This window comes from Plasmopara halstedii (genome assembly GCF_900000015.1).
Source record: "Plasmopara halstedii genome assembly, contig: Scaffold_672, whole genome shotgun sequence".
NCBI lineage: Eukaryota > Oomycota > Peronosporomycetes > Peronosporales > Peronosporaceae > Plasmopara > Plasmopara halstedii.
Window position 1 is genome coordinate 46,339 of NW_020187589.1, and position 9,591 is coordinate 55,929.

Consider the following 9,591-nt stretch of genomic DNA (forward strand, 5'->3'; position numbering starts at 1 on the left):
ATCGTGATTTCCCCATGCACAAATTTTTAATATTTGGTACCCGGTGATGCATCGCGTTGCTGCAACATTGCTGCTTATTAAAATAATTTAGTCACCAGCTGACCCACAGTATAGATCGTGTCGAAAGCTAGCATAATGATACATTAACTGCGGCGTCGCGAAATAAATATATTGCATTCAACATACTCAAGTCCATTCTAATGTTGTTTCATCACGAGTGTCTTTGTCAGTAATATCATTTGAGCTTGTGGACGACAGGGACCAATGCAGCAAAAACGGCGCTCTTATCAAACAGGCATGGGTCGATTCTTACGTCAGCATTTTTTCTGGCAAATCGTTTCTAAAATTGTTAACCTATCTACAGGATGTGGTGCACACATGTGATAGACCCCTGTTTATGCCGATATTACCTGCGTCCGCGCCCGCGCGTATAAAATTCATACCGTGCGGATTAGCAGCGCGCGTGACCTTGAGCTTGCTGTAGTGCGTAGGGAACGTCTCGTGCTAATACATTGGCTACTGATTCATCTGTCACGCCTGAAAGAACCGCTCATGATGGAGCAAACGGGGGTGACTCCGGCGCTCACGACTAACTCCTTCGTCCTCGTACGTAGCGCGGCACATTGATGACTATCTGTACAATAATTTATGCTGCATGACATGACATACTTAAATGGATTTGATGTTATGTACAATCAGTGCGAGCTAGTTTCTTTAAAATGGTATGTGTACGGCCTCGCTCCAGATACAAACTACAGCGAAAAGAAGACAAGCTCCACAAAGGTAACTCATCCTGCTGAAAATACAGCTTTGATCGTCTACTTGCAACGTCTTCAGCAGCGCAACGCTATTTGTGTTCTCACTGAGAATGCGAGTCAAGAAATCCCTAAGATACTGTTAAATAAACTTTGGGTGTTTATTGTCAACAATGTGCACAGCGGGGTTCCTGCTGAGCCTCCTACAGGAGTATGTGAGATGTCAACAGGATCGTGGTCGAACAAAGCCAACTGTTTAGACAAAAGCATCCAGAAACATTTTTTTGCGGCGCTGGCTTCGAATCTAAGCAAGAAATTGGTCGCTCGAGAGGAGTTTATACTGACTGAAGACGGGTTTTACAAGCCTAACGATGCCAAGTTTATCTTTCGCTGTCCGTCACTTACAAAATTAAACCATGTCGAAGTCTATCTAGAGGAAACATTTCCTACTCCAGCATTTCAATTGCACTTTCAGCTTTCCAATTCGAGCCGTTTATTGATAATGACCTTAGATGTGGTTAGAAGAGATGACTCGTCGTCGGAGGGTGATGAATTAGGAGATCCAAGATGCTCCTGGGAGCGACTTATGGGGTTGCCATCTCAGAAGGACCATTCGGTCGTTGATGTTTGGCATTCAAAAGACGGACTAGTACCACGAATCATTGCGCAAACAAAGTACATGAATGTGGTACCATGGTTTCGAACAGTATCAAAGCGTAAACATCAGCGTCGAACAAATGAGAACGACGGTAGTGGAGATGAAGATGAAGTGAAAAAGGATGACAATGAAGATGACGCAGACGAAGAAGAGGATAGTAATCACCTTGAGACGGAGGTGGAAACGGATGAAATATTGCGACGCCCAGTTACTAGTGGAGTGATGAAGACACAACGAAAGCGTGACAGTGCCGATTCGTCAGAGACCGAAGAATCTTTTATTCCAGTATCTCCTGACACACATGTTAATACGCCTCTTGCAGCAGGTTCAATTGTCTTGATGACGCTTCCACATGACGATGAGCTGGATTTGCATTTTGATTCTGAAGTCAAGCGCTTCAAGCGACGACGGAAAGGTCACAAAGGCACTATGGGAATGGAACCGGCAATTTCGCTGACACTGGGCCCGATAAAATTAAATGGAACAACTTCAGGAATGAAGATCGTGCCGTGTAATGGAAGAAAAGTAATATCTTCAAGTTTTGCCCAGCATATGATGTCCACAAATCCCTCGTTCATAAAACCGGATTCGACATGTACAAAATTAAAAAAAGACACAAGGCCATTAAGTGTGGCTGTGTCGCTTGTGGAATCGCTGTCCCATGATGAACAACAGGAAGCATTAGAGGGTCGTCCAGTCAAGACGCACCCATTATTACAGGCGCTTCAGGAGTATGTCGATGAAGAATCAGAGATGACTGAGAAGAGGTATTCAACGAGTGTGTCAGCTAAAATTAAGTACGTGCCAAATGCAAAAACATTTATTCCGCCACTACAACGAGATAATGTAGGCCGGCTTTCAATCAATCGTGCAACAGCTGAACAGCTGCGTCGCCGTTTGTATTCGAATCGCTTTGATTATTGGAAATCTAAGTACACAAATTTGCAGTACTCAAGAAATGGTCGCCAAGCAAAGAAGGAGCAACAACGGCGCCTCTTGCTTAGTTCTCTGGAGAGTAAATTAGAAGTACAGGAATTGTCGAAGAGAATAGGTAGTTTGGATCAATTTAAGCTTCGTGATGGCGAGATATCACTAGGGATCCAAATGTCAGCATCCGATGCAATGGTTACTTGGCGGCAAGAGCCAAATGGGATCGAAATGTGGTCCGCACATACAAATTATCGGGTTTCCGCTGCGAGCGCTGCGGATAAAAGTGACATTATAGATCGTGTGCAGCCTTATCTACAAAGTCTAACGTTGCTTTTGAGAAAGGAAGATAGGAATGAACGTGAACTGCAAAGATCGGCTCGAGATCGTCGATGGATGAGTTTTGAAGAGTTCATTCGAGCCACAACGATGTCTAGTGACGCGCAGCGATTAGATTGCTGCCAAGTAGAAGAACCGAAGGTATGTGTGTCCTCGCTCGAATCAAGCTACCAAGTCGAGCCTGCTATTATTTCAGAATATTTATTGCGCGATCTACATCCAGTAGTAGCGCCTAAGCCAATTGATTATGTTATTGTATGCCCACAGTCTCCATCACAGTGGCTCGCTTGTCTCGCGCTATCGTACTTTACGTGCTTTCGAAGTATGTATGGACAGTGCCACATGGGCGATTTAGCTTCAGTCGATCTTAATCAAGTCGAAGGAAATCATTATGTTACAGTGATTGCTTCCAATGGACTGGTGCTAGTGGAGTGCGCAGAAAGCGTATCAGACCCCTTTGCCAATTTTCGTGCGGCCGGAGACGTCCTACATCCTATATTGTCCTCAGGTGCAATAAAAAAAAAACAAGCATTTTCAAGATCTGCGGTTGCCACAGTAGTGTATTTAGTTGTCCCATTTCGTCGAAGCGATGTAAAGCACAAAATGTGGGTGCTGGGTGCCTTTTCCAGCGGATTGTTTGGAACACAAGACATCGATAAAGTCAGTAAGTGGAAACCTAGCGTGACGATCGAGATGTTGTTCTTGGATGACTTGTACGAAGTGGATGTAAATCCAAGTCCATTTGTACTCATGCCAAACTGCTTTGGACTTTATGATCGCGTATGCGAGAACTTGACCCTCAAACCGTGCGATGGTGTTGTTGGGGTAACTGGACGATCACGTTTTTTAAGCGAAAGGCTATACCACTTAGCAGACTGGCGTACAAAGACATCTTCCCTGGACCCTGACGATCAAACCGAGCGGCCTTTCATTCACGTTAGCTATCTGTTATCACAAGATCGTAAGTGGATTGCTTGCAGTTGTACTGATGCCGTTGGGTCAGTTCTTGAAACGCACGTCTTTCCGGTCAAGGAAAAAGAAAATGGTCAGGGTCTTGAAGACGCATTGTTCAAAATGATGCAGAACATTGTGGAATTTTACTTGCTTTTCAACGAGATAAGTGAGCTTGTTATCACGCGATTGGCAGGTTTGGCTGGTGCATCGAATTTGGACGACGAAGAGCAAATAGCATGGAAGCAGTTGCGATCAAATCGGTTAGCAAAGTTAATTTCTCCAACGCACAAGTCGCTATTTTCACGCATTTTGCTTGTCCAGTTGACTGCAGTGTCGTGTGAAGAGGTGCAGTTACACGAAAGTCTGTCTTCAACGACCCTATATGCCTCCGACGAGGTCGGATTCGTTGTCATTTCTCCTCAGGAAAATATACCGGCTCGCGACAGCAGTCGTGCCGTATATTATACAGGCAGCGACGCATGGAAGTCAACAACGTTAATGCCCGGTCAGCATCTGCTTACTCACAAGCGTGAGGCGAGAATACTTAAAGCGGCGCTTGTACTTGTACTGTTTGAAAAAAAATTTGATGCCAAAAATGAAAACGTGAATCAGTCGGCATCATCGAGTACGATGACCATTATCTTGCGGGATTTTCACGCTTTAACCTATTTGACGATGCACCCGATCACAATGGAAAGGCAATCGCCTCTACCTTATCATTTGGCAGCAATTTCAAAAATATGCCGCGAGTTGCAGGCACTGGAGACTCAATTGACTACAGACCCTTTGCAATTGCGGTAATGAACATTAATATAAGCGAATGGTAGACTGCAGAAGCGACTGTGGCTGCTTGACGTCGTAAATACAACAATTAGAATGACTGTAAACGTTAATATGCTGACTTGCGTGTTCCAGTCGTCACGATGCCAGAAATGTCTTATTTTTAGGAAGCAAGTGTCCGAAAATACTTTTTGAGCACGATGATAAAGTAAGTCAGAACAAGGTACCTAGCTCTCAATGCTGTAGGCAACGTTACCTGCAACTTGCAGATAATATGAGAGGCAGCAAAGTGATCAAACCACCAGTGCTAGGACGAAGGGTAAACATTTTTTTATGCTTAGTTAAGGTGATAGTGGGCTTGTTGACATGTACACTGCAGCAGTCTAGTGTATCTGACGACAACATACAAAACTTTCGCAGCAGAATTTCGGGTAGGAATCTCGTCGCAGACCAAAACACAGCAACTTCATCGCTGAATGAGTACAGATTTGCAAGTGAGCCGAGGAAGGACAGTGTTACCCAATTAAATGAAGAGCTTGCTAGGAGACAGGTGCGTTCATTTTAAAATATGTCGATCGATTTATGTTGATTTACTCAGCGAACTTCTAGGAAAGCTACGTTCGACGAGAGCGGCAGTACAAAATTCGAATTGGTGAGTTAGAGGCACTGCTTTCTGATTCTCGAGCTAAAAAGAGCAAAGAAGACAATTTGGAGGCCGCTATGGAGCGCGTACGCTCAATGCACCGCGATATTTTGGTCAGTGTCAATCAAGTGCAAGATCGAACGAGCGAAATTTTGCAAGGCAAGCAAGCATCAAATGAGAGTGAAAATTGTATTTAAGTGCTGACTTTGTGTTATGCAGAGCAAGAAAAAGACCTTTTACGAGCATTTCGGGCACGATTGTTTAGTGTGCAAGAGGAGCTGGAATCAGAGAAAAATAGGACTGATGATGGAGCTTCTGCGTGGATTGAGAAAAGCAAACATCTTGAAAATGAAGTCGAGTGGACGAAAGATTTGGCTGACCGTCTCGACCGTTTGAATCAAAGCTTGACACGTGAGAATCAACGACTCAAGACACAATTTGCCACACAGGAAAATGATCGTGAATTCCTTATCAAACAGCTCGTGACAGTCAAGAAAGACAATGCGTCATTGCGTCTAGAAGTTGGAAGTCTGCGTCAGCAATTGGAGGAGCTAAACTCTGTGCAAGGGCAGCCACTCCGCCATACATTTCTTCCCTCGGCTTCTACCAGTTCACTGCCCAAAATGCGTCATTGCGAGTCAATGGCTACTGTCGCGCTAGCTAAGCGTCCAAACACGGCAGAACTGAACACAATGACGGTCTCAAATCAGGATAATCGGTACAAGGAGGTGATAAAGCGATTGAAGCGCTTATTAGAGGTGGAAAGACGAAAGCTACAGCAAGTGCGTGCAGCATATACGTTAGAACTACAAAGCCACTCGGAGCTTGAAGCAATTCTTCGCGAATGTGTGAAAGACGTTCGCAAGGAGACTGCGTACGTCTCGCAGCTTCCACCGGTGATCAGTAGTGGGGAAAAGCGATCTGAGAATCGTCTGAGTACGTCTGAACGGCAAGAACTTGTGGAGAAACTGATGACGAAAAATCAGGTGCTTAAGCTGCTGACGATCAAAGTGTTTCCCGCTCGCAATGGCAAGCACCAGATGATTACAATGCTTAAAGGGAAAATGGGTGAACAAGACGATGCCATTAATTTGCATTCAGCAGAAGTGTCACCTTTACCGAGGTAGACAAAGGCAGCACGGACGAGCCACCAATTCTGGCGGACACTTTTTTTCGATTGAATTTAGTTCATATAGAGCGATCATAGTAAAATATGTTGCTACGGGTGACAATGGCCGCACTTCCGAGTTTGAAGGTATAGTATACAAAAATCATATCAAAACGTGAACTCATTTTTTTGATCGCGTAACATCAGCCCCTTTTCAGGCACATTGCGTTGAAGTTTAAAAATGCGAAACTGTTTTTTTCAACGCTCTTTCCGCTATAAAACCTTTGTTTACACTTCCTGCAGTGCCACGATGCATTTATTCTTGCACGCTTCGTGGTGTCCGTTGACATTTACTATACTGCTTAAACCATTATACAAAATCGCGGGCTCAATTTCCAACGGTGAGTTCAGCCTTTGCCGTTTCACCGCCTGGTTTTCCGTAAACAGTTGCATAGTATCTTGCCTACGAACCGTGGAAATGGTTTTTGCGATCTTTCTTTCTATGATCATTTTTACTTGCGCTCTATCGGGCACAAGCAACTCATCACTTCTTCTTGTGCTCCAATGTTGCATCAATTTGAAACATTACCACCTCTAAACTTACAACTTTGTCCCGATCTCGACGACGTTTATATGCAAAGTCCAGTCATGACCGACGGCCACGCAGCGCGCGTCCACGCTGCGAGGAAGAGTGCGTTCCTGTCGATGTCACCAGCAAGCAATTTTGAGGCTTTTAGTCTGTATTTTCATTTACCACTGAAAGTGGCGGCTGAGAAGTTTGGTGTGCGTGCCACAGCGTTTAAGAAACGTTGTCGAGCGATCGGGATTCGTCATTGGCCGTACCGCAAGGTGCGGAGTCTCAAACGCTCGCTACAAGAGCTTCATCGATGTCAAGAGCAAGCAGCCTTAAGTGACAAACAACAGGCTCAATATACTACGTTTACGCGCCAACTCGAGAGACTTCTGGCGCCAGAGACTTACGGACTTAACCCGTCCGATCGTGTCAGGCCCAATTTTTTGACTGACGATGAGGATGTCCAGTCAGATGATGGGAACGACTCGTTTGCATCGAGTCCGCGAGGTAACGATGCACAGAGCTTGCATGATTGTTCCGTCAGCCCAACTGACGAAGATAATAAGACGTTGAGTGACGTCCTTCCAGCCGGATCTTCTCAATCGCAAGTTCGACGGCCTGCGCACTTATCGATGAAGAGTGAAGGTCTGACGCACCATGATATGAGTGGAACTTTTAGGGCGCAATGTTATGAGTTCTTAGATGTGCTAAAAACGTCACCTAATGACAAGACATTATATGGAGCAGACTACGTTTCAAGTGCTTTTTATGGTGCAGATCTTTTTTTGCCTTCGGAAATTAAGTATGCGGATGTACGAGCATTGATTGATGCAGATGGAGAGTTTACGGCTCATGCAAGCCAGGTGGACTACAACAGCGACAGATTTTTTGACGACGTGTTCCTGCAGATCTCACCAGACTATGGATGTTTGGTCTAATATTGCCGGTGCGCTTACAAATTTTAAAATAGCGGGTAAATTCGTGTAAATAAATTTACAAAGTGAAATACATTATGTTCTAAATTAAAAAATTAATGTTGCAGCTGGTGTCGGTAAAACTTTCTTTCTCGGATTGTTTAAGCATATGAAAAAAAATTAGGTACTGGTACTATTGGATGTAGAATTGTTCACATCAGGCAAGATGCCGAGTTGATCCTTCTTATTGCGCGGATACCATTTGTAGTACGATACCAGAATAATAGCAATGCCTAGTGCCACAATCACAAATAGCAGCAACACTCGACTGACCAGCGCTTTGCACGCCATAGATCGTATGTAACCTTTTGCCTCTACGGTGTCTTCGTGCGTTTGTGCAACCTACTCGCATCAACAACAAGTATGACACCCGTTTTTTATGTAAACGAGTGAGAGACAATAACGAACATTAAGCTCAGTGTGCTCCAGCTGATTGCGTTGCTGCAGCAAGTTATTAGCAACATTCTCCGCTATCGATATAAAAGACAGCAATACAATCTTGTAAGGAATGACATCATTAAAAATGAACGTATGTACCAATGGCTTCAGTGTCAGCAAGAGTGCGCTGTGCCTCATCTAGATGACGTCCATTTCTACCAAGATGTTTAATAATGATGAGTCAAAAAGTTCCAGCACATAATATAAAAAAACTGAAAACCTATCAATGCGCTCAGCGCAGCGCTCCATTTGCTCCAACTACAGTACCCAATCAGTAACTCAATGGTAACAATCATATTTCAAATCTTACCGTTTGAGCATCTCTCCAGGAATCAGGAGATTTTCCAGCACGTGCATCGCCCACCAAAATTTCTTTTTCAAGCGAAGTCTTCAATTTGGTCCAATTCGTTTTGCAATTGCGCACCTGTTCCATCATTTTTTTTCTTGCAACAGGAGTCGAACCATTTTTCGCTTCGTTCTCCAGAATGCGAATCTATCAGCAAATTCGTCATAATAAATAAATCTATCAAATGGTATTGATAATTGTATACATTCTTACATATCGCTCGACTTCGTCAACGCAGCCTTTTGCAATCACAACAAGCTCTTCGCGCTTGACTGAGTAAAATCATTTTAGTTGTATCAAAATAGAGTAATGTTGCAAAAAACAGTTGACCTGGATCAACAGCGCTCGCATACTCGTCGATGGCTTTCAACGCATTCTCTTTGGCATGTTCATAATCATCAAAATACCCATCGAACATGTTTACAAACTGTTGTCAGCAATGACTTTGTTATGTTTGAACAGACCAACTGTCATCATCAACGACTATTCTGGGACAAGTCCAAGAAATAAATTGTACAGTCCCGCAGTGTAAACATTAATGAAACTTTTTGTTAAAAATTGACACTGCAAATTAAATATTTGTATACGTCATCAAATTGTCTACAAAATACTAAATCGCGAAAAAAATGCCAACTTTATACCGAGTTTCAAGACACCAGAACAATGGACAGACTTAGTACTCTTCACCAAACTCCTCGTCTTCACCATCACCTTCAGCAGTCTCAGCTGATACTTCCTCGTAGTCCTTCTCTAGCGCAGCCAAATCTTCACGTGCCTCTGAAAATTCACCTTCTTCCATTCCTTCACCCACAAACCAGTGAACAAATGCACGTTTCGCATACATCAGGTCAAACTTGTGGTCAATGCGAGAAAACACTTCAGCGATGGCGCTCGTGTTTGAGATCATGGCTACGGCTCGTTGCACACGAGCCAAATCACCACCAGGTACCACAGATGGAGGTTGGTAGTTAATACCACACTTAAAGCCTGTTGGACACCAGTCAACGAATTGAATTGTGCGTTTCGTCTTGATCGTTGCCACAGCAGCGTTTACATCCTTTGGCACGACATCCCCACGGTACATGAGGCATGTAG

The 9,591-nt window shown here is 43.9% G+C and overlaps 4 protein-coding genes across 4 annotated transcripts; 2 read left to right on the forward strand and 2 right to left on the reverse strand.

Annotated features, from left to right (window-relative positions):
• Positions 1 to 552: 552 nt before the first annotated feature.
• Positions 553 to 6,183, forward strand: PHALS_13637 (Mediator complex, subunit Med13; the record flags this gene model as incomplete). The annotated part of the gene is made up of 6 exons (XM_024729433.1): positions 553 to 606; positions 700 to 4,430; positions 4,549 to 4,732; positions 4,793 to 4,963; positions 5,023 to 5,215; positions 5,276 to 6,183. 6 exons carry the CDS (start codon positions 553 to 555, stop codon positions 6,181 to 6,183), a joined length of 5,241 nt encoding a protein of 1,746 aa, XP_024579811.1.
• A 545-nt stretch (positions 6,184 to 6,728) lies between these two features.
• Positions 6,729 to 7,676, forward strand: PHALS_13638 (RWP-RK domain; the record flags this gene model as incomplete). The annotated part of the gene is made up of 1 exon (XM_024729434.1): positions 6,729 to 7,676. The coding sequence occupies one exon, from the start codon at positions 6,729 to 6,731 to the stop codon at positions 7,674 to 7,676; it is 948 nt and encodes a 315-aa protein (XP_024579812.1).
• A 156-nt stretch (positions 7,677 to 7,832) lies between these two features.
• Positions 7,833 to 8,914, reverse strand: PHALS_13639 (premrnasplicing factor syf1; the record flags this gene model as incomplete). The annotated part of the gene is made up of 7 exons (XM_024729435.1): positions 7,833 to 8,054; positions 8,121 to 8,182; positions 8,250 to 8,305; positions 8,371 to 8,408; positions 8,461 to 8,643; positions 8,710 to 8,768; positions 8,827 to 8,914. 7 exons carry the CDS (start codon positions 8,912 to 8,914, stop codon positions 7,833 to 7,835), a joined length of 708 nt encoding a protein of 235 aa, XP_024579813.1.
• Positions 8,915 to 9,169: 255 nt separating this feature from the next.
• Positions 9,170 to 9,580, reverse strand: PHALS_13640 (tubulin alpha chain; the record flags this gene model as incomplete). Its single annotated transcript, XM_024729437.1, has 1 exon — positions 9,170 to 9,580. The coding sequence occupies one exon, from the start codon at positions 9,578 to 9,580 to the stop codon at positions 9,170 to 9,172; it is 411 nt and encodes a 136-aa protein (XP_024579814.1).
• Positions 9,581 to 9,591: the final 11 nt, after the last annotated feature.